We start from the raw sequence: 26,229 nt of genomic DNA, 5'->3' as shown, positions 1-26,229 counted from the left end.
GACACCCAGAGAGGATGGCTGTGGGCTATAGCTGGGACGTGCAGAGAGCACTGACACATTCTGTAGAGTGCTAGGAGCTGTGTTATAGTGACAGGAGAGTGCTGGGAGCAGTGACACAGTGACTGCAGAGTGCTGGGAGCAGTGATTTAGTGACAGGAGAGTGCAGAGTGCACTGACAGTCTGTAGAGTGCTGGAAGCTGTGAGATAGAGGCAGGAGAGTGCTGGGAGCAGTGACACAGTGACTGCAGAGTGCTGGGAGCAGTGATTTAGTGACAGGAGAGTGCAGAGTGCACTGACAGTCTGTAGAGTGCTGGAAGCTGTGAGATAGAGGCAGGAGAGTGCTGGGAGCAGTGACACAGTGACTGCAGAGTGCTGGGAGCTGTGATTTAGTGACAGGAGAGTGCAGAGAGCACTGACACAGTCTGTAGAGTGCTGGAAGCTGTGAGATAGAGGCAGGAGAGTGCTGGGAGCAGTGACACAGTGACTGCAGAGTGCTGGGAGCTGTGATTTAGTGACAGGAGAGTGCAGAGAGCACTGACACAGTCTGTAGAGTGCTGGAAGCTGTGAGATAGAGGCAGGAGAGTGCTGGGAGCAGTGACAGTCTGCAGAGTGCTGGAAGCTGTGATTTAGTGACAGGAGAGTGCAGAGAGCACTGACACATTCTGTAGAGTGCTAGGAGCTGTGTTATAGTGACAGGAGAGTGCTGGGAACAGTGATTTAGTTTAGACGGTGCAGAAATCATGTCGCTTAGCCTGTGGAAGATCCTGAACCATTCCTGGCTGTCGGTGAATGTCTACCAGCTGGTGCAGTTTGCTGTTTTGCTGTGTTTGGGGCTTTTGCTTCTGAAAGTAATATCACTTTACAACAGATGGAGGAGACTAGAGCTAGCCCTGCAGGATTTCCCAGGACCTCCCAGTCACTGGTTGTATGGTCATGTAAACCAGGTGAGGACTACACAGGGGCACACAAAGGAATGTAGTAGAGGGTGGGTCAACTTTGCATTGCAGCTAAATATCATCATCTCAATCTATTTATATAGCGCCACTAATTCTGCAGCGCTGTACAGAGAACTCATTCACATCAGTCCCAGCCCCATTGGAGCTTACAGTCTAAATTTCCTAACATACACACATTCATATTATATCTATATACAATTTATAGAACATAACATAACCCACTTGTATATCCTGTCCCCGTGGTCTGTAAATTCATATTTGAAACAAAACAGGATTCTGGGCATGTCTAATACCTCTCTTATCTTCTCTATGGTACCCTGCATTAGTCAGTCAGTGAGATAGCCTGCTCTGTTATGGGGTACAGGGCAAACCCTCCACTTTGTTAAAACTACAATCATTAACTTCTCCCAAGTGTCAACGGGGTGCAAAATAAAACCCCTTAAATTATCACCAAATTGGTATGAAACCCTATTACTGTGTAAATGTATTACTGGGCCTGATTCATCTTAGAATGCAACGTGAACGTAATGTGCCTTTAAAAAATACTGGATATGAATTGCTCTCACGTACGGCTGTATTCAAGTACAAGCGGATCTCAAGAAAACTTTCTGTTTGAGTCTCGGTAGTGTGCTCTGGCTGTACTTAACATGTATGCAGACAGACAGAGCACACTGATGATGATGATGATGATGTATGCAGACAGACAGAGCACACTGATGATGATGATGATGTATGCAGACAGACAGAGCACACTGATGATGATGATGTATGCAGACAGAGCACACTGATGATGATGATGATGATGTATGCAGACAGAGAGAGCACACTGATGATGATGATGATGATGTATGTAGACAGACAGAGCACACTGATGATGATGATGATGTATGTAGACAGACAGAGCACACTGATGATGATGATGATGATGATGTATGCAGACAGACAGAGCACACTGATGATGATGATGATGTATGCAGACAGACAGAGCACACTGATGATGATGATGATGTATGCAGACAGAGCACACTGATGATGATGATGATGATGATGATCTATGCAGACAGACAGAGCACACTGATGATGATGATGATGATGATGATGATGATGATGATGATGATGATGATGATGATGTATGCAGACAGACAGAGCACACTGATGATGATGATGATCTATGCAGACAGACAGAGCACACTGATGATGATGATGATGATGTATGCAGACAGACAGAGCACACTGATGATGATGATGATGTATGCAGACAGACAGAGCACACTGATGATGATGATGATGATGATGTATGCAGACAGACAGAGCACATTGATGATGATGATGATGTATGCAGACAGAGCACACTGATGATGATGATGATGATGTATGCAGACAGACAGAGCACACTGATGATGATGATGATGATGTATGCAGACAGACAGAGCACACTGATGATGATGATGATGATGTATGCAGACAGACAGAGCACACTGATGATGATGATGATGTATGCAGACAGAGGACACTGATGATGATGATGATGATGATGTATGCAGACAGACAGAGCACACTGATGATGATGATGATGATGATGATGTATGCAGACAGACAGAGCACACTGATGATGATGATGATGTATGCAGGCAGAGCACACTGATGATGATGATGATGATGATGTATGCAGACAGACAGAGCACACTGATGATGATGATGATGATGATGATGATGTATGCAGACAGACAGAGCACACTGATGATGATGATGATGTATGCAGACAGAGCACACTGATGATGATGATGATGTATGCAGACAGACAGAGCACACTGATGATGATGATGATGATGTATGCAGACAGACAGAGCACACTGATGATGATGTATGCAGACAGACAGAGCACACTGATGATGATGATGATGATGATAATGTATGCAGACAGACAGAGCACACTGATGATGATGTATGCAGACAGAGAGAGCACACTCATGATGATGATGATGATGTATGCAGACAGACAGAGCACACTGATGATGATAATGATGATGTATGCAGACAGACAGAGCACACTGATGATGTATGCAGACAGACAGAGCACACTGATGATGATGATGATGATGTATGCAGACAGACAGAGCACACTGATGATGATGATGATGATGATGATGATGTATGCAGACAGAGAGAGCACACTGATGATGATGATGATGATGATGTATGCAGACAGACAGAGCACACTGATGATGATGATGATGATGATATATGCAGACAGACAGAGCACACTGATGATGATGATGATGATGATGATGTATGCAGACAGACAGAGCACACTGATGATGATGATGATGATGATGTATGCAGACAGACAGAGCACACTGATGATGATGATGATGATGTATGCAGACAGACAGAGCACACTGATGATGATGATGATGTATGCAGACAGACAGAGCACACTGATGATGATGATGATGTATGCAGACAGACAGAGCACACTGATGATGATGATGATGATGTATGCAGACAGACAGAGCACACTGATGATGATGATGTATGCAGACAGACAGAGCACACTGATGATGATGATGATGATGATGATGTATGCAGACAGAGCACACTGATGATGATGATGATGATGATGTATGCAGACAGACAGAGCACACTGATGATGATGATGATGATGATATATGCAGACAGACAGAGCACACTGATGATGATGATGATGATGATGATGTATGCAGACAGACAGAGCACACTGATGATGATGATGATGATGTATGCAGACAGACAGAGCACACTGATGATGATGATGATGATGTATGCAGACAGACAGAGCACACTGATGATGATGATGATGTATGCAGACAGACAGAGCACACTGATGATGATGATGATGTATGCAGACAGACAGAGCACACTGATGATGATGATGATGATGTATGCAGACAGACAGAGCACACTGATGATGATGATGTATGCAGACAGACAGAGCACACTGATGATGATGATGATGATGATGATGATGTATGCAGACAGAGCACACTGATGATGTATGCAGACAGACAGAGCACACTGATGATGATGATGATGATGTATGCAGACAGACAGAGCACACTGATGATGATGATGATGATGATGATGATGTATGCAGACAGACAGAGCACACTGATGATGATGATGATGATGTATGCAGACAGACAGAGCACACTGATGATGATAATGATGATGATGATGTATGCAGACAGACAGAGCACACTGATGATGATGATGATGATGTATGCAGACAGACAGAGCACACTAATGATGATGATGATGTATGCAGACAGGCAGAGCACACTGATGATGATGATGATGATGTATGCAGACAAGGCACACTGATGATGATGATGATGATGATGATGATGTATGCAGACAGAGAGAGCACACTGATGATGATGATGATGTATGCAGACAGACAGAGCACACTGATGATGATGATGATGTATGCAGACAGACAGAGCACACTGATGATGATGATGATGATGATGTATGCAGACAGAGCACAATGATGATGATGATGATGTATGCAGACAGACAGAGCACACTGATGATGATGATGATGATGTATGCAGACAGACAGAGCACACTGATGATGATGATGATGATGATGATGATGATGTATGCAGACAGAGAGAGCACACTGATGATGATGATGATGATGATGTATGCAGACAAGGCACACTGATGATGATGATGATGATAATGATGATGATGATGTATGCAGACAGACAGAGCACACTGATGATGATGATGATGTATGCAGACAGACAGAGCACACTGATGATGATGATGATGATGATGTATGCAGACAGACAGAGCACACTGATGATGATGATGATGATGATGATGTATGCAGACAGACAGAGCACACTGATGATGATGATGATGATGATGTATCCAGACAGACAGAGCACACTGATGATGATGATGATGTATGCAGACAGAGGACACTGATGATGATGATGATGATGATGATGTATGCAGACAGACAGAGCACACTGATGATGATGATGTATGCAGACAGACAGAGCACACTGATGATGATGATGATGATGATGATGTATGCAGACAGACAGAGCACACTGATGATGATGATGATGTATGCAGGCAGAGCACACTGATGATGATGATGATGATGATGTATGCAGACAGACAGAGCACACTGATGATGATGATGATGATGATGATGATGATGTATGCAGACAGACAGAGCACACTGATGATGATGATGATGTATGCAGACAGAGCACACTGATGATGATGATGATGTATGCAGACAGACAGAGCACACTGATGATGATGATGATGATGTATGCAGACAGACAGAGCACACTGATGATGATGTATGCAGACAGACAGAGCACACTGATGATGATGATGATGATGATAATGTATGCAGACAGACAGAGCACACTGATGATGATGTATGCAGACAGAGAGAGCACACTCATGATGATGATGATGATGTATGCAGACAGACAGAGCACACTGATGATGATAATGATGATGTATGCAGACAGACAGAGCACACTGATGATGTATGCAGACAGACAGAGCACACTGATGATGATGATGATGATGTATGCAGACAGACAGAGCACACTGATGATGATGATGATGATGATGATGATGTATGCAGACAGAGAGAGCACACTGATGATGATGATGATGATGATGTATGCAGACAGACAGAGCACACTGATGATGATGATGATGATGATATATGCAGACAGACAGAGCACACTGATGATGATGATGATGATGATGATGTATGCAGACAGACAGAGCACACTGATGATGATGATGATGATGTATGCAGACAGACAGAGCACACTGATGATGATGATGATGATGTATGCAGACAGACAGAGCACACTGATGATGATGATGATGTATGCAGACAGACAGAGCACACTGATGATGATGATGATGTATGCAGACAGACAGAGCACACTGATGATGATGATGATGATGTATGCAGACAGACAGAGCACACTGATGATGATGATGTATGCAGACAGACAGAGCACACTGATGATGATGATGATGATGATGATGTATGCAGACAGACAGAGCACACTGATGATGATAATGATGATGATGATGTATGCAGACAGACAGAGCACACTGATGATGATGATGATGATGTATGCAGACAGACAGAGCACACTAATGATGATGATGATGTATGCAGACAGGCAGAGCACACTGATGATGATGATGATGATGTATGCAGACAAGGCACACTGATGATGATGATGATGATGATGATGATGTATGCAGACAGAGAGAGCACACTGATGATGATGATGATGTATGCAGACAGACAGAGCACACTGATGATGATGATGATGTATGCAGACAGACAGAGCACACTGATGATGATGATGATGATGATGTATGCAGACAGAGCACAATGATGATGATGATGATGTATGCAGACAGACAGAGCACACTGATGATGATGATGATGATGTATGCAGACAGACAGAGCACACTGATGATGATGATGATGATGATGATGATGATGATGTATGCAGACAGAGAGAGCACACTGATGATGATGATGATGATAATGATGATGATGATGTATGCAGACAGACAGAGCACACTGATGATGATGATGATGTATGCAGACAGACAGAGCACACTGATGATGATGATGATGATGATGTATGCAGACAGACAGAGGACACTGATGATGATGATGATGATGATGATGTATGCAGACAGACAGAGCACACTGATGATGATGATGTATGCAGACAGACAGAGCACACTGATGATGATGATGATGATGATGATGTATGCAGACAGACAGAGCACACTGATGATGATGATGATGTATGCAGACAGACAGAGCACACTGATGATGATGATGATGTATGCAGACAGAGCACACTGATGATGATGATGATGATGATGATGATGATGATGATGTATGCAGACAGACAGAGCACACTGATGATGATGATGATGATGATGATGTATGCAGACAGAGAGAGCACCTGCATAAGTGCAATATCAAGTTCTACCAGAATAAATAAATAAACTCTTAATACTATAATCATTAATTAAAATGCATAAAAAAGTACTGTGTTTTTATTTTTTTTACATGAAATACATAAACCAGGATGTTCCTAATATGTACTGTACATGGAATGTATTTTCATAGTTTCTCTTAGTTGCAAACACATGTTCTAGCATCACTGTCAGTGGCCCTTACACCTGCCCTGTAGTGCAAGGACAGCTGTAGTGATACAGCTGAAAACACGGAGCTAAGAGCAGCCCAGAGCTTAGATGGAACGAATGTGAGTGCGCTCGGCCTTGGCGCACCCTTGCTGTACGCTACATATGTGCGTCTGCACCCTCCCGTCCCGGTTCCCTCCTTCTGGTTATAGACACTCCGAAGTGTCATTTGCGTTTGGACATGAATTGGATGCAGTTGAGGTCACTGGCGTAAGGTCTGTTCCTAACCAGGATGCAGGACACAAACTGAACTAGGTCCGAAGATGAATCAGCCCTTTGTGTAGATAAGCGAAAGCTCCAACAAAATTCTGGGGAATATTCTCCTCTGCAAAATTTCACAGGTTTAACTTGCGGATTGTGTTCAACACTGAATTCTACCAATCGCCCAGAATTTCCAATGAAACCAGACAGCATGCTACGATGGTTCATCTCCAAAACATATGTAACATTGTATCTAAGTGTGTTTATGTTATAAAAGCTTTCAGGCATTCAATAAAGTGTTTCCAGGTTTTTTTAAACCCTCTTTATCTTTATTTCACATTTGGAGTTTATGGACCCGATGCTGTCACTGTCTGCAGAGGGGCCTGTTCCTCCATCTCTTCTCTGACACTGTCTATTTTGGAAACTTTTGTATGTTTTTGATAATTATTTTACTGCATTTTTAATGTAATTTTTATGTATTTATTGCAGACATAAGTAAACTTTCACAGTCGCTTAGTGATCTGGGTCGGGATGGTCAAGGAGAGGAAGACTGTGGTGCAGGTGGGGGGTTGAAGTGTGGGAAGTTAGCGTGAAGGGTGTAGTTTTTGTATCCATCATTGTAGGCTCTGAATGTGGTCAGGGTGCGCTGTTTCTTACATGGTATACATGAGCTTTATCTGGTTCTCCAGGAATGTCTCTCTGTATGCACACTTGGCCTGAGATCTCCGTTCTCACATGTCCGTAGAAGCAATGTTTCCCTGCACAAACGTTTTGCTCACGTTGAAGGAAGCATGGCCTATGTCCTCCTTAGTTTGAATTTCTGAGCAGGAACAATGCTTTTGTGCTGGAATCTCACATTTGTCATCAACAAGCAGCCAGTTCTCTCTATAGGTGGTGCCGACAGGCAACCAGTCAGCTGACAGTTTATTGAGCTTTTCTTCTAGAATCCAGAGTTCATGAATATCTCTGATTATTCAAGCTTGACCCTGGCTGACGATTCTCCTGGTTCTGATCACCTAGCATTGGCTCATGATTCTTCTCTTCCTCAATCTCTGGAAAACACCAGTCTTGGAAACAAGTCTCTATGCAAGTACTGGGACTGCTATCCTCCTGCTATTAGAATTCATTGGTTAATTAATATTACTGCCATAGCATTGCAAAGTTTTTAAGATCTGACCGAATAAACTGGCCCTACCTATGGATTCCACTGAAGCTATTACCACCAAATAATCTGTAATACAATTCATTAAGCAAATCCAGGCACAGATGACACTGACGCATGATAAGTTGAACAAACTTCAGACTCTTTGTTCTGGTCCAGCCATGGTTGATCCTTTAGAGCAGGCCTGTCCAACCTGCGGCCCACCAGATGTTGTGAAACTACAAGCCCCAGCATGCTTTGCCAGTAGACAACCTGTTGATAGCTGGAAGGGCATGCTGGGACTTGTAGTTTCACAACATCTGGAGGGCCGCAGGTTGGACAGGCCTGCTTTAGAGGTTCCCTCAGTGGTATCATCTGTTCATATTGGAATCTGAATCCCAATTGGCTGTGTCTGAAAAATTTGGTAGTGAACATGGGCACTTCCCCTAGTTTATAGCTCAATACCACTGTTCTGTCACTCATCAGAGTCCGGCACACTCCCTCTACTCTTCCCTCAGCTCCAGGTGCAGAACCTTGTGCCATAATCCTTCTCTGCGTAACTCGGTACATGGCCCTTTAAGAGCAGCTTTGAACCTGTGGTCATGTTTTCTGACCTGGGACCCGCGCTACTAATCAGCTACACTATTAAGTCTGTTCTGTGCACAGGCTTGTGCCAGAGTATTAGCCTGACACAGTCACAACTGGAGCTGCATTCATTTTGGCTTAGTGACTAGCACTTCTGCCTCACAGCACTGGGGTCATGAGTTCAATTCCCGACCATGGCCTTATCTGTGTGGAGTTTGTATGTTCTCCCTGTGTTTGCGTGGGTTTCCTCCGGGTGCTCCGGTTTCCTCCCACACTCCAAAAACATACTGGTAGGTTAATTGGCTGCTATTAAATTGCTTTTAGTCTCTCTTGGTCTGTGTGTGTGTATATGTTAGCGGATTTAGATTGTAAGCTCCAATGGGGCAGGGACTGATGTGAATGAGTTCTCTGTACAGTGCTGCAAAATTAGTGGTACTATATAAATAAATAGATGATGATGATGGTGATAACTAAGAGAACACAAAATGGATGCAGCTCCAGTTATCACATCTTTACAGTTAAACTGTCACTGGAAGAACCTGCTGAGAGCCGAACTTCCTGTCTGGGCATGCTCAGTAGAGCAATGTGGACGGCTGGAGGCTGCCCAATTTCCTGTTTTCACTAGGTCACAGGGGACACCACTACCAAGATGGGAGACGGAACGCAGCACTTCATATTAACAGTGCAGAGGGTCGCCACCTGCTAAATTACCTGCAGCAAAGCAAAGCAAATTTCATGTAGGACTGTAATGATGAGCTGGCAGGCATTGGATCCTCCTGACTATCTAGAAGAGTTTATTGCTCAATGTGACACCATCAACGCCCATCTTATGGCATGCAGCATGCCATGTGACCAGCTGATAAATGGAAGACAGCATTTTGCACCAGTTATGGCCACTACGAGTACTATCTTTTGGCATTTGCACCAGCCCTGCTACATTTCCACACTAATCTTATGTTTAAGAATTTATTTGACCAGTCTGTCCTCTACCCCCTCTAATGGGAGGTTATTCCACTTATCCACTACCCTTTCTGTGAAGTAGTTTTTCCTCACATTTCCTCTAAACCTACTTCCCCCCAGTGTCAGTACATGTCCTCGTGTTCTAATACTTCTCTTCCTTTGAAGAATGTTCCCTCTCGTACCTTGTTATAATCCTTGATATAGCTGAAAGTTTCTATCATGTCCCCCCTTTCCCTTCTCTGCTCCAAACTATACATATTAAGATCTTTTAGTCTTTCCAAGTAAGTTATGTGCTTGAGGCCATGCACCATTCCTTGTACAGTCTGTAATGTATTTATATGCTTCTGGAGATATGGCCTCCAGAACTGAACACAGTATTCTAGATGAGGCCGAACCAATGACCTATACAGTGGTATTATTACTTCTTTCTGCTGCTGATTCCTCTCCCTATGCAACCAAGCATCTGACTTGCCTTCCTCATTGCTTTGTTACATTACTTACCTGCCTTTATGTCACCTGAAATAGTGACTCCTAGATCTCTTTCCTCCTCAGTAGTTCCCATTATAGTGCCATTAATACTATACTTAGCCTTTGGGATTTTGAGACCCAAGTGAATGATTTTGCATTTTCTGGCATTCAACTGTAGTTGCCACTCTCTTGACCATTCCTCTAGTCTACCTAGATCATCAATCATTTGTTTTACCCATCCTGGTGTGTCTACCCTGTTGAATATCTTTGTGTCATCTGCCAAAAGGCATACTTTACCTTCAATACCATTTGCAATGTCACCAAAAAAGCTATTAACAAGCACTGGTCCAAGTACAGATCCTTGGGGTCCTCCACTGGCTTCTATAATCATCAATGCCATTTCATTGATAACTTTTCCAAGATTGTTGCTCCTATCTCAACTTTGACCCTTAAAGGTTATTATTCTTATTATTTTTTATTTATAAGGCGCCACAAAACTTCCGCAGCGCTGTACATGACATATACAATACGCAATGATCCATAACGCATTACATGATACAAAATACAAAGACCAGACATACTGAATAAACAAATAATATGCAGACAACATGGTAATGCAGATCAAATTATTTACAGTACAGTGAGTGAGAGCAGAGCCGTAACTAGGGTGGTGCGGGCGGTGCCGTCGCCCCGAGCGCAAGCCCGAGGGGGCGCAGCAGCCGCCCGCTACCTTCCCCTCTGTGGCTCAAAGTAAAAAAAAAATATCTAAAAAAAAAAAAATAAAATAAAAAAATATTGCCCCCCCCCCGCGACTCATGCAGGGGGGGTGCCGCGAGTCGGGGGAGGGGGGGTCGGTTACCGCGAGTCGGGGGAGGGGGGGTCGGGTGCCGCGAGTCGGGGGAGGGGCTAGTGTGGTGGCTGGTCAAAGAATGATCACACTGTCTGTCAGACAGTGTGTATAAAGTTATTTGTCAGGAAGCGCCCCCTCCCCTTCCAGGATGCTGTGCTCCGCTCCACCCCCCCCTCTGAAAAGAAAGTGAGGAGCGGCCATTGCTGAGCAGAGAGAGTGAGTCCCCTGCATCTACTGCTGACTGCTATGCTGACCATCCAGGAGGGAAGAAAAATAGGTAAGTAAATGTTATATTGTAATTAAAATATATATTTAAAAAAAAAAAAATAGGAAATAGGGTGCTCCATCCAGGAGCAAAAACTGAGGGAGTGTAGTGGGGAAGCAAAATCTATGGGGGCAGGGGACATGAAAATGTATAATGATTATTTTTTGGTATTGTATTTTTTGGTATTTTGCATTTATGTATTCTCCCCTGTCCCTCTCATCTACCCCATCTGTGCCACCTTCTCCCCAGTCCCTCTCATCTACCCCCTTGTGCCACCTTCTCCCCAGTCCCTCTCATCTACCCCCCTGTCCCACCTTCTCCACAGTCCCTCTCATCTACCCCCATGTGCCACCTTCTCCCCAGTCCTTCTCATCTACCCCCCTGTCCCACCTTCTCAGTTCCTCTCATCTACCCCCCTGTCCCACCTTCTCCACAGTCCCTCTCATCTACCCCCCTGTCCCACCTTCTCCTCAGTTCCTCTCATCTACTCCCCCCCCCCCATGTGCCACCTTGTCCCCAGGCTCTCTCATCTACTACCCCCTCTGTGCCACCTTGTCCCCAGGCTCTCTCATCTACTACCCCCTCTGTGCCACCTTGTCCCCAGGCCCTTTCATCTACTACCCCCTCTGTGCCACCTTGTCCCCAGGCTCTCTCATCTACTACCCCCTCTGTGCCACCTTGTCCCCAGGCTCTCTCATCTACTACCCCCTCTGTGCCACCTTCTCCCCTGTCCCTCTCATCTACCCCCTTGCACCATCTTCTCCCCTATTCCTCTTACTTGTCATCCTGCAGCCCACTTCCAGCACTGGGTTTATATGTATTTAAAAATCCAAATTTATATAGTGTATGTCGTGTAAAGTACAGGAAATAGAAAATTTGTCATTTTCATATTCATAATCTATGATTTCTATTTTCCTCCACATAGTGTCTATTGCAAAAAATACAGGTGTAGCCAAGGGCTCTTATATTTCTTCCCTATAGTGAGAGAAATTTGTATAGGTTACACCTGTATTTTTGAGGCTACCAACTACACAGCAATACAAAAGAATTCATTCAGTAAAGTGCTAGCCACACCCCCACATTAGGTTGGCCACACCCACTTGGCAAATGTCACTCCCACTTAGATGGGGGGCGCCGGTGCCCTGTCTCGCCCAGGGCACTAAAATGTCTAGTTACGGCACTGAGTGAGAGTGATGGTAGTGACCAGTGGAAAATAAGCCTGAGCTTAAGAAAACAAGGGTAGGAAAGCAGCCAAGAGGTGCAGAGGGTGATGGAATAGTAGAAGGAGAACACAAGGAAAGAGGGCCCTGCTCATGAGAGCTTACATCCTAAAGGAAAGGGGGAGACACAAATAGGGTGGTATAGACTGGGGTAGAGAGCCGGGACAAGGGAGTTAGGAGAAGGCTGATAGGCTTGAAATAAAGAAATGAGTGTTAAGGGCACGATTGAAGCCTTTGAGAGTAGATGCTAATCTGATAATGCGTGGGAGATTGTTCCACAGCCAAGCAGCTTGGGCAAATTCCTAGAGGTGGGAGTGAGAAGAGGTTATAAGGTGAGGGTGATAAGCTTAAATTTAATTCTGTAGGCCACAGGGGGCCAATGTAGTGACTGACAGACAGCGATGGTGGATATATACCGGCAGGAGAGAAAAATGAGACGGGCAGCAGCATTGAGGATAGACTTAAGAGGGGAAGGTGGGAGTCGGGTAGGCCAGAGAGATGGAGGTTGTAGAAATTGATATGAGAGATTACAAGTGAGTGAATAAGTGTTTTGGTGACTTCACTGGTAAGAAAGGACTGTATCTTGGATATATTCCAGAGGTGGAAGTAACAAGAGTTTAAAAAGGACAGAATGTGAGGATTGAAGGAGATTGAAGCAGAGAATGGAGGGTGGTGTTATTAATAGAAAGAGATGAGGGTGCCCTGGATGGGGGGAATATGATTAGTTCATTCTTGGAAATTTTGAGCTTAAGAAAGTGCTGGGACATCCAAGATAAGATGGCCGAGAGACAGGAGGAGACATGAGACATAAGGGAAGGGGAGAGGTCATGGAATGAAAGATAGATTTTTATTAACCTATGGTAACCTCAAACACTATTTGATCCTTAGTTCTTTGTAAGGATATTCTTATGTCTATCCCAAGCATGTTTAAACTGCTCTACTGTATTAGCCTCTACCACCTCTGATGGGAGGCTATTCCACTGATCCACTACCCGTTCTGTGAAATAATTTTTACTCAGAATCCTCTGAACATGCTTACCTCCAGTGTCAGTGCATGTTCTCGTTTTCTAATATTTATCTTCCTGTGAAGAATGTTTCTTCTTTACTTTATTAAAGCTCTTGATATATTTGAAAGTTTCTATCATGTCCCTCTTTTCCCTTCTTTGCTTTAAACTATACATATTAAGATCTTTTAGTCTTTCTGGGTAAGTTTTCTGATGTAGGACAGAAAGATGGGACAGCGAGAGGTTAGAAGTGAGGTGAGGTAAGGTAAAGGTGATGAAGGAAAAAGTGAATGTATGGAGTAGAGATGGGCGGGCTCGGTTCTCGGAGCTTGGTTCTCGTGATGTTTCACATGCATAAATATCCGTCTCCACAGCGATCCAGCGCCATTTGACAGAGGGAGAGAGAATGGTTAGGTCGCAGGATTAGAACAGGGAGAGAGCAGTTATTAGAGCAGGAAGAGAGGAGTATAGAGGAGGCATTTTTCCAAACATTACAAACTGTTTGGGGTGTCATATTCCCTCCTAAAGAAACAATTTTCTGCCTGCAGAAATTGTAATATACCAGCACAACTTTTTTTTTGAATTTGCACTACAACTTTTGGGTGTCACATATTCCCCTGTAGTAAAAAGCTATTTTCTGGTGTTGAAATTATTATATACCAGCACTATATATTTCTGAATTTGCACTACAAGTGTTTTGCATGTCATTAAAATGGATTCACAGCAGTCCACATATGAGCAGGATCAGCAAGCAGCTGCGCCACCAGTCCTGATGGTAGTCTTCCCTGTACGTCATCTGGTAAAGCCTATGTGAAAGTACATAGTCTTTTTAAGTCAGGGAAAAAAACACAAAAAAACAACCTTTTACTGTGTTGACGAGAAAAAGAGCTGTAACTGATGAAAAGTTAACTGCCGATAAAAAAAAATTGCCAACATGCCATTCTACACACGCAGTGGCAAAGAAAGAATGAGGCCTTCGCCTTTCAATATTAGTGCGATATCTAAAAATGTTACTGAGCCTTCTTCTTGTAAGGTCACTCGTGACCAAGCAAGACCAAGTAATTCGGAGTCCAAAAGTGGTGCACAACTACTGTTACGTGTGAAAGCCGAGCTGCAAGAAAACAGTAAGGCATTAGAGGAAAATGTATGCTCAGAATCAGAAATGACACCAATCCCTGAGGAGAGTCCATCCACGAGTGGTATGTGTAATCGTGACCATTGTGATAGTGTACCCATAAAGAAGGGTCCTTTCGGCATTTCTGCTGATGTGTGCCTGAACAGCCCGAGTGTAGCCGGTGATACACCAAGTGAGGGTGACACTTTGGAATTAGAAGAGGATGAGGGGGGAGAATTGTGTAGCCGATGAGGGCGCTAATGAGGATGTTGATGAGGATGACTTTGTTTGTGTAAGTCCTGCACCAGTGACAGCAGTGTGGCACTAGTGTCAGCAGTTCTGGCACATGAGGTTCTGGCACCAAATTGCACTTTCCAAAGAGAAGCAGGGATGACGCAGGTGGCAGACCACAACAGTTTGACATCTGGGCTGGTTTGAAAGATTTTACCAAAACATGTGTGACCTTGCCCATAACTCCATCCAATCCTACTATTAACATGCAAAGGATGGTGGAGGATAAGTGTAGGGTGTAATCTAGACCCAACAGAAAATCTGCTTTTGGCATTTCTATTTATAAAACAGTCTTTGCAGGCTGCTTCTTTTTCTATTTCAAATTTAATCTATGGGAATAATCTAGACCCAAACAGAACATCTGCTTTGGGCATTTCTATTGATTGTCCAGTCTTTACACGCTGATTTTTTTTCTATTTAACTATAAGTGTAGGGTGTAAAATACAGACAGACACCCAATTGCCTTTTTTGCTATGAATTTCAATAGCTCTTTTAAGACCGTTGCCTGCCACCCTGGATTGGTGTGTGTAGCTGTAGAATTAAGAAGGGCCTAACAGGGATTAAACAGTATTTTTCATTATGTGCACTAATAAGGTTTGAGAATAATATACTCCCAAACAGAACATCTGCATTGGGCATTTCTATTTTATTGTACAGTCTTTGCAGGCTGCTTCTTCTTCTATTTTATTTTTAATCTATGGGAATCATCTAGACCTAAACAGAACATCTGCTTTGGGCATTTCTATTTTAATGTACAGTCTTTGCACGCTGCTTCTTTTTCTATTTCAATTTTAATCTATGGGAATCATCTAGACCTAAACAGAACATCTGCTTTGGGCATTTCTAATTTATTCTACAGTCTTTTAAGGCTGCTTCTTCTTTGATTTCAATTTTAATCTCTGGGAATCATCTAGACCCAAACAGAACATCTGCTTTGGGCATTTCTATTTATAAAATAGTATTTGCAGGCTGCTTCTTTTTCTATTTAACTAAAAGTGTAGGGTGTAATATACACCCAAAGACGATGGTTCCATTGCCAATAGTCAAAGATGGAGAGGAAGACAAGCAGGCTTATCTGTAGAATTTGCAGGCAAGTGTTACATTACATTGAATAAATAAGACACATAGGGGGAGAAGGAGAAGAGGGAGACAGAAAATTAATCATCTTCCTCTTATTCAGGACTTTCAATGGTGTTATAGTCTCTTAGTAGGCTGTGGATCAGCCTGCGACAGTCCTGGATGGTCATCTTCTCCCTTTTCAAGATGAGGAGATTCCTGGCAAGCCAAATAGCGTCCTTAAAGCATTTCATTAGGCTCCAGACATCCTGGATTGCCCCAATGATGTGGGTTCCAGGAAATAATCCATAAAATACTGAATGGTATGAAAGGCAAGTTCGGGCACACTGTCCTTATATTCATGTTCCAAGGCATCCAACAGTGCTGTGCTGTTTCCCTTCTGGTGATGCAGAAGGGGCATTGGACATATTGGCACAGGTTCCGGGAGTGCATGAATGTCCTGAGAGGCAGACATCCCTGGATAGCCATCCATGCAATGTCTTTGTGTGTAGTAGTCAGCCTCTTAGAGGCCACATTCTCCCAAACATGTTTTGTTGTGTTTGTAATCAGCACTTTACATAATAGGTACCTAACTAGATTATACATTTGTGGGAATTGGGGCTGATTCTAAGCTCCCTGATGAACTGGCTTTTTGCTATGAATTTCAATGGCTCTTCTTAGTGCATTGTCTGGCACCCTGGATTGGTGCGTGTCTGATAAAAGCACACATCCCGGGGGGGTCAGCGCTCATTTACATTTATTAGCTGTAGAATTACCTCACTTATCCAAGAAACAGGTGGAGCACTAAATTATGTTATTTTAGCCAAAAAAAATTGGAATTTTTTAACAAATTACAAAACAAAACCAAACAAAACCAAAACACGCAAGGGCCGTTTTGCCAAAACCAAAACACGAAGGTAATCCAGATCCAAAACCAAAACCAAAACATGGGGGTCAGTGAGCATCTCTAGAATGGAGAGACGGCAGAAGTAGAAAAGTGGTAATAGGATCAGCAAGTGAATGGAAAGTAGTTAGGACAGTAGAATGAGGGATAGACTAAAACATGGTTAGGATTGAAAGTAACATTAGGCAGGAGTGGAGCGTACCTATATAACATTAGGCAGGAGTGGAGCGTACCTATATAACATTAGGCAGGAGTGGAGCGTACCTATATAACATTAGGCAGTAGTGGAGCGTACCTATATAACATTAGGCAGGAGTGGAGCGTACCTATATAACATTAGGCAGGAGTGGAGCGTACCTATATAACATTAGGCAGGAGTGGAGCGTACCTATATAACATTAGGCAGGAGTGGAGCGTACCTATATAACATTAGGCAGTAGTGGAGCGTACCTATATAACATTAGGCAGGAGTGGAGCGTACCTATATAACATTAGGCAGTAGTGGAGCGTACCTATATAACATTAGGCAGTAGTGGAGCGTACCTATATAACATTAGGCAGTAGTGGAGCGTACCTATATAACATTAGGCAGTAGTGGAGCGTACCTATATAACATTAGGCAGGAGTGGAGCGTACCTATATAACATTAGGCAGGAGTGGAGCGTACCTATATATCATTAGGCAGGAGTGGAGCGTACCTATATAACATTAGGCAGGAGTGGAGCGTACCTATATAACATTAGGCAGTAGTGGAGCGTACCTATATAACATTAGGCAGGAGTGGAGCGTACCTATATAACATTAGGCAGGAGTGGAGCGTACCTATATAACATTAGGCAGGAGTGGAGCGTACCTATATAACATTAGGCAGGAGTGGAGCGTACCTATATAACATTAGGCAGGAGTGGAGCGTACCTATATAACATTAGGCAGGAGTGGAGCGTACCTATATAACATTAGGCAGGAGTGGAGCGTACCTATATAACATTAGGCAGGAGTGGAGCGTACCTATATAACATTAGGCAGGAGTGGAGCGTACCTATATAACATTAGGCAGTAGTGGAGCGTACCTATATAACATTAGGCAGTAGTGGAGCGTACCTATATAACATTAGGCAGTAGTGGAGCGTACCTATATAACATTAGGCAGGAGTGGAGCGTACCTATATAACATTAGGCAGGAGTGGAGCGTACCTATATAACATTAGGCAGGAGTGGAGCGTACCTATATAACATTAGGCATACTGGAAGGGCACTGAGGTGGCTGTGTATGATAAGCGGGCTAAGGGAGGCTGGGGAGACAGTTAGAGAGTCAGGGTAAGTAGAGTAACAAGTGTGGTTGAAGGTGAGTATACAACAACAGCATAAGTGAAGCCAATAAGTCATAATAAAACTGCAGCTGTACGAAACAAGGTTGAGAATCAGATCAGCAGGGAGTGTCTATGTAGTGCACAAGGCATGAGGTGGAGGATAACATGGCTCGCAGGTGATTGTTGTCCTCATGTAGTTGTGTTTCCAGGTATAATGTTCCCCTTCCATTCACCTCTTATCCAACTCTTGTATAACTCTAACTATTCTATATAAATGTGTCTATACACTTAGAACAAATCCATCCTGGCTAACACAGCCTACCAGGCTGACTCAGCCTCGATCTTAAGTAAGGTCACAGAGACATGCGATTAGTTTCTTTATTTAATGTCCACTAATCTCACAGTACAAAGACAGTAATAACATTCTTCAGCAAACAAATAGTTAGAGAAGTAAGCAAACCATATATCAAGTAAGAAAACTGCATACCTGAACTTGTCAAGGATAACTGGTGCAAGGACGTGGAATGCAGAGTCTCAAATGCAGAAAACAATCTGGAATTGGAGATAAAGAGTTTCTTCAGCCTTCAAGTAATGGGGACATTTGTTGGAAGATTCTCAAGTTCCTTTTCTTGCATATTACAACAATCTATAATACCTCAGCAACTGAACAACCTTGGGGGACAGTGGGCATTGTTCCTTGCACAATTTCAATATCACGTAACACACTGTCCAAGTACTTGCAATTTTCCTGAAATCATTGTTCCACAAGGAACCATCCTTCCCACAGTGGGTTAGGGTTTCTTTTGCACAGTTGTTGCAGTGTGTACCAGGATAGGTCTCTTATTTCCTCATATTCCAATTATGGTCCAATCAGATGGGGGACTCCTACAGAAGAATAGACTGTTTATACCTGTACAGATAGATTGGAGACATTAAGGCAGTGTACTGAGTGCATCGTTAGTTTGTTTTAAAGGACAGGTAATTCGGCTCTGCGTACTCCTGAAGTCAATGAGGGGCAGATCTAAAGATACGTGTGGTCATGACTATGGGTGAAGGTTTACTGTCCTCTACTAGACCATACACTGCAGGATACGTACAATACATATGTGGAATATAAAATCTCAAAAGAATGCAAACAAAAAAATATATATATTAATGTTACATGTCAATATTATAGACATTTATTTATACATGATCATTTTTTAAAAAAATTCTTGGAAAACATTTATTAGGGTGTTGTTAACGTCTACTGTACATAACAGACATATCATATGTTCAGTTATTCCTGAATGGAAGCACAAGTTATAGCATGCTCAGCCGTCAGTTGGTGCAAGAGATACGGCAGAAAACCAGCGTACTTCTAAGTATGCCTTAGTGTGATTTGGACGTGGCTGCTCAGGGATGCCCTTACTGTATGTTGCCCACATGCATCCGCCCATTCCACACCCTGTTTTCTTCCCAAAATCGTAGACTGTAGCAATTGTCACTCGAACATGATTGAACGTGGCTACATTCTGTTGCTTATCATCTGGCTGTGAGCATGCGTAATACGCACAAAATTGGCGGATACGTTTCGTAATGACTCTAAGGGCTAGATTTACTAAATTGCGGGTTTGAAAAAGTGGAGATGTTGCCTATAGCAACCAATCAGATTCTAGTTATCATTTATTTAGTACATTCTACAAAATGACAGTTAGAATCTGATCGGTTGCTATAGGCAACATCTCCACTTTTTCAAACCCACAGTTTAGTAAATATACCCCTTAGGGCATAGACACTTGTCCCGCAGATTCCTACCTCCGTTACTTCTTCCATCTGGATCATTGAGCTCAATTTCTATCAACTTTATGTCAGAATTGCTTTTTTTAAACACTTGTTAAGATCCAATCCACCTCTGCTCTTAGAGAAGTTAAAAATTATATTTATTTTCTGGGGAACAGGGCAAACATCACTGAAAAAATAATGTATTTAATCAATAAATTCTTTTGTTTAGATCTTACCTTTGGCTAAATGGAAGTACTATCTTTTCCACAATACTGTGGGATTACCTCATAATATATAGGGCAGTATTTACCAGCAGGAGAGCTTTCCGTCCATTGATTAATGGGCTCCTAGGCCACAGCTTGGTCACAATTTGTAAACTAAGATTCAGCTCTTTTATAAAGGAGATAATGGTTTATGGGAGGACAGGTGTGGACTAGCATGCTTAAAGGGTATTTAACTTTCTATACACAGAAAAAAAATCATCTATGTGGGATTGTTTCTTTATACTGTGTACACATACACCATTATGTTTGTAATGTAAAACATTGCAAATGGAATGTACATCACAAAGCTAAAGTTGTGGGAAATGTTTTATGGGGATTTACATGTTCTAGGACAGGTTTAATGGAGTTTGGTTTTTCTTTTTTTTAAATTTAATTCAGTTTTGGCTGTATCTTTTTTGCAGTTTCGTCGTGATGGAAAAGATCTGGAGAGATTAATGGTTTGGGTAGAGAAATATCCCAACGCCTTCCCATTGTGGATTGGAAAATTTGTAGCTAGTCTGATCATCACTCACCCAGACTACGCTAAAGCAATATTTGGGAGATCAGGTACGAACAAGCTTATTTATCAGTTGTTCTTTAGCAGTGTTGTACGACTGACAGAGCCATATGCACCAGTGGTAACAAGTGATAACCAATCCCCTTCCATCGTTTATCTATTTATATAGCGCCACTAGTTCTGCAGCGCTGTACAGTAATGGTTTCTCATCAAGTAACCCATAAAATCCCTAAAATTAATGAACAGTTGTTTTTAAAACATAACCCTGATTCAAATGAGAGGTGAGAGGAACCTGTTTGTCTGAGCTTACAATCTAAAGGAAGAACCAGTCAGGATGGATTGAATCAGTGACACTTTGGTTAATGGATGACTAAATTCCACAATTATAGGTTAAATAACACAATTTCATCTATTTTACAGATCCAAAAGCGTCAACTGGGTACAATTTTCTGGTCCCGTGGATTGGTGTGTATCTGCTATCTCTGACTTATCACATGGAGATTGCATTTATTATGTATCTGTAGTAATTTAGTTCACTATCTCTTGTACAGTCTGTTCCTTAGAATACATTGACCCTTTGCGACATTTATGTTGCATTCCTCTTAAAGCCACACATCTCGTATTGTGATTGCATGGAGCAGTGTTATTAGTTGCTGATAACAATGCTAAACTTTCCACTGTCCTTTCTAACACATTGCAGGGGTGCTTCTCCACGCTGTGTATATCACCCCTTCTAGTCATCGTTCCACCATCATCTGCAAACAAACTTACTCTGTCTTGAAAAGTTTGATTACCTGTAGACACAACATACTGACAAGCAGTGGGCCATCAGGATAACACCTACTGGGCAGCACCTGGTACTACCAGAGGGCGTTGTGCCGTGGTCTGTGAGATGTGAACGTGGCACCTGTGATATTAGGGGTGTAGGTGTCCTGTGCTGCACACGACTATACTCTGAGGCCAGTAACATCTACTTTGGGCATTATTATGAAAATTAAATCTGCTGGAGGAATACTGAGTGGGCATAAATGGATTACTAAGCCCCAGTAAGAATGAATAAATGACTGTCCCGGAAGGCTGACTACTGGATGACGGTGGCATGTCCATGGTTCCTGTGTCTAGCTGTGTCACCAGGTCCTCCATAAACAAACCATGAACGTGATTGGTCAGCATGAGGGACACTAACCATGAAGACATTGCTGCAGAATTTCCATGTGTTGCCTGCAGGGCAGATACTGTAGACTCTTGCAGGCTGCACACATACTGCTTACTGTAGATTTAACCTGCCCCAGAGCTGGTTGATCCCCAGTCTTGCCCACTCTCTATGCTGTTCTCTGGTGGTCTCAATAGAGACCTAGTGGTACTCCTAGTCAGGGGCAGGCTGAGCTGGGGGGCCGGGGGGCATCTGCCCCCCTGGCTGGTCCCATAGTGGGCTACCTTGCTCTGGGTCACTGGGCTTCCTGCATTTTAATCCTTTATAATGTTCCTAATAGGCCGTTGAGTCGAGTTTTGCCCCAGGCTAAAATTTGCCAGTCAGCCCCTGCTGCCTGGTGACCTGGTGCAGCTTTGATTGTGGCGGATGTCATGCTGTTCGGTGGAAGTGACCCTTTACTGCTTCCTTGCCAGGACCGCCAGTGGACGCCACCGTCACTCCTCTTCTTGGTGGTTGTCTGGTTTCATTCCTAAGTTATGATGGAGGACCACCTCATTCACTTTCGAAGGCTGACTGTGGTGACAAATGTATCTAGGCCTGGACATACCGCCTTACTGTGACTGTCTATTAACTCAATAATACATGGGACCGGCATGTGGCGCCTTAAAAAGAAATGAATAATATTGAACATTTTTAGATGCACAAACCCACTAAGCTTCACCAGATTGATTTTCTGTAGTCCGTTCCATGGCTTGTGGAGGTGACGTGTACTGTAAAGTGCACTGGGCAGTCGGAGAACCACAATTTAGGCAGTTTGTAATTGACCTATTATGGAAGAACCCGCGGCACTGTCCCACGCTCTCCTCCATTAGTGTAGCGGTCCACCAGTGGCATGGCCAGGGAAGCAGTTGGGGTTGAGGGGGGGTGGTCATGCCTGGTAATGATATTAATCACCTCCAAGGTGATAGAGAGAGCAGAGCTGTATTATATGTAATATATTATTATTACATATGGTGCCACCATAAATTCATGAAGGATATTTAATACTACTATTTAAATAATGGAGTATTTTTGAGGAAACACCATCAAAAGGGCTGATTTGTAATGTATGTAATTCTCATTAAACAGCAGTTTCCCAGCTGCTGGAGTACTTTCTTTTGTATAATGATGTTCTATGGAATCTGATACATTTGTGGCATTTTATACAATCTAATAATAGATGTAAAGCACTCTAATGTGTCCTTCTCCCTCTCTGTACAGGTAAAGGGTTACTGGTTCTGTCGGGAGATACTTGGTTCCAACATCGCAGGCTGCTGACTCCTGGTTTTCATTATGATGTTCTGAAACCTTATGTCAGACTGATCTCTGATTCTACTAATGTCATGCTGGTACGTGGGGCCTCTGGGCACAAGCAAGATAGTGTCTAAGTGGTAGGTCTGAGGCGTGCGTCAGAGGGGTGCGTCTGAGGGGTATGTCTGAAGGGTGTGTTTGAGGGGTTGGTCTGAGGGGTAAGTCTGAGGGTGTGTTTGAGGGGTTGGTCTGAAGGGTAGGTCTGAGGCGTGCATCTGAGGGGTTGGTCTGAGGGGTGTGTCTGAGGGGTAGGTCTGAGGGGAGTGTCTGAATGGTAGGTCTGAGGGGTGCGTCTGAGGGGTGCGTCTGAGGGGTGTGTCTGAAGGGTAGGTCTGAGGGGTGTGTCTGAGGGGTGCGTCTGAGGGGTGCGTCTGAGGGTGAGTTGGAGATGTGTGTCTGATGGGTGCGTCTGAGGGGTGTGTTGAGGGGTGTGTCTGAGGGATGTGTCTGAGCGATGTGTCTGAGGGGTAAGTCTGAGGGGAGTGTCTGAGGGGTGTGTCTGAGTGGTGCGTCTGAGGGGTGCGTCTGAGGGGTGTGTCTGAGGGATGTGTCTGAGGGGTAGGTCTCAGGGGAGTGTCTGAATGGTAGGTCTGAGGGGTGCGTCTGAGGGGTGTGTCTGAGGGGTGTGTCTGAAGGGTAGGTCTGAGGGGTGCGTCTGAGGGGTATGTCTGAAGGGTGTGTTTGAGGGGTTGGTCTGAGTGGTACGTCTGAGGGGTGTGTCTGAAGGGTAGGTCTGAGGGGTGCGTCTGAGGGGTATGTCTGAAGGGTGTGTTTGAGGGGTTGGTCTGAGTGGTACGTCTGAGGGTGTGTGTCTGAATGGTAGGTCTGAGGGGTGCATCTGAGTGGTACGTCTGAGGGGTGTGTCTGAAGGGTAGGTCTGAGGGGTGTGTATGAGGGGTGCGTCTGAGGGGTGCGTCTGAGGGTGAGTTGGAGATGTGTGTCTGATGGGTGCGTCTGAGGGGTGTGTCTGAGGGGTGTGTCTGAGGGATGTGTCTGAGCGATGTGTCTGAGGGGTAGGTCTAAAGGGGAGTGTCTGAGGGGTGTGTCTGAGTGGTGCGTCTGAGGGGTGCGTCTGAGGGGTGTGTCTGAGGGATGTGTCTGAGGGGTAGGTCTGAGGGGAGTGTCTGAATGGTAGGTCTGAGGGGTGCGTCTGAGGGGTGCGTCTGAGGGGTATGTCTGAAGGGTGTGTTTGAGGGGTTGGTCTGAGTGGTACGTCTGAGGGTGTGTGTCTGAAGGGTAGGTCTGAGGGGTGCATCTGAGGGATGCGTCTGAGGTGTGTGTCTGAAGGGTAGGTCTGAGGGGTGTGTCTGAGGAGTGCATCTGAGGGGTGTGTCTGAGGTGTGGGTCTGATGGGTGTGTGTCTGAGGGGTGTGTCTGATGGGTGTGTCTGAGGTGTGTGTCTGATGGGTGTGTCTGAGGGGTGTGTCTGAAGGGGGTGTGTCTGAAGGGGGTGTGTCTGAGGGGTGTATCTGAGGTGTGGGTCTGATGGGTGTGTGTCTGAGGGGTGTGTCTGAGAGGTGTGTCTGATGGGTGTGTCTGAGGTGTGTGTCTGAGGTGTGGGTCTGATGGGTGTGTGTCTGAGAGGTGTGTCTGATGGGTGTGCATGAGGTGTGTGTCTGAGGGGTGCGTCTGAGGGGTGTGTCTGAGAGGTGTGTCTGAGGGGTAGGTCTATCTATACCTTCCTATTACATGTAAACATGATGATACGCTGTGATGTTGTTATATAAGAACAGACACGATTTATTGCTGGCGTTTCCTGACGTCTTGTCCTGTTTGTTTCCAGGGACAGATTAAGCCTCAGAATCAGTTACCAGCCGTTGTCTGTCTGTGACTCTGTTTTGTGTAACACTTTGTAACAGGATAAATGGGATTCGCGGAACAATCAGAAAGAGTCTGTGGAACTTTTCCAGTATGTTAGTCTGATGGCGCTGGACAGCATCATGAAGTGCGCCTTCAGTTACCACAGCAACTGCCAGACGGACAAGTGAGTGGTTTTATCAGGAATGTGTGTCTGAATGGTAGGTCTGAGGGGTGTGTCTGAGTGGTGCGTCTGAGGGGTGCGTCTGAGGGGTGTGTCTGAGGGATGTGTCTGAGGGGTAGGTCTCAGGGGAGTGTCTGAATGGTAGGTCTGAGGGGTGTGTTGAGGGGTGTGTCTGAGGGATGTGTCTGAGCGATGTGTCTGAGGGGTAAGTCTGAGGGGAGTGTCTGAGGGGTGTGTCTGAGTGGTGCGTCTGAGGGGTGCGTCTGAGGGGTGTGTCTGAGGGATGTGTCTGAGGGGTAGGTCTCAGGGGAGTGTCTGAATGGTAGGTCTGAGGGGTGCGTCTGAGGGGTGTGTCTGAGGGGTGTGTCTGAAGGGTAGGTCTGAGGGGTGCGTCTGAGGGGTATGTCTGAAGGGTGTGTTTGAGGGGTTGGTCTGAGTGGTACGTCTGAGGGGTGTGTCTGAAGGGTAGGTCTGAGGGGTGCGTCTGAGGGGTATGTCTGAAGGGTGTGTTTGAGGGGTTGGTCTGAGTGGTACGTCTGAGGGTGTGTGTCTGAATGGTAGGTCTGAGGGGTGCATCTGAGTGGTACGTCTGAGGGGTGTGTCTGA

General features: G+C 44.3%; 1 protein-coding gene across 1 annotated transcript in view; it reads left to right on the top strand.

The window, feature by feature from the left end:
• The first annotated feature begins 304 nt into the window (after positions 1 to 304).
• Positions 305 to 26,229, top strand: part of LOC142097104 (cytochrome P450 4B1-like) — a 42,560-nt gene continuing 16,635 nt past the window's right edge. Inside the window, exons 1-5 of the mRNA XM_075178696.1 lie at positions 305 to 944; positions 21,045 to 21,189; positions 21,560 to 21,604; positions 23,553 to 23,680; positions 25,502 to 25,626. Coding sequence (XP_075034797.1) covers positions 741 to 944; positions 21,045 to 21,189; positions 21,560 to 21,604; positions 23,553 to 23,680; positions 25,502 to 25,626 — 647 coding nt within the window. The 5' untranslated portion in view covers positions 305 to 740. The remainder of the gene's footprint in view (positions 945 to 21,044; positions 21,190 to 21,559; positions 21,605 to 23,552; positions 23,681 to 25,501; positions 25,627 to 26,229) is intronic.

Source organism: Mixophyes fleayi, chromosome 7 (genome assembly GCF_038048845.1).
Source record: "Mixophyes fleayi isolate aMixFle1 chromosome 7, aMixFle1.hap1, whole genome shotgun sequence".
NCBI lineage: Eukaryota > Metazoa > Chordata > Amphibia > Anura > Limnodynastidae > Mixophyes > Mixophyes fleayi.
This window is presented reverse-complemented; position numbering and strand designations above follow the sequence as displayed.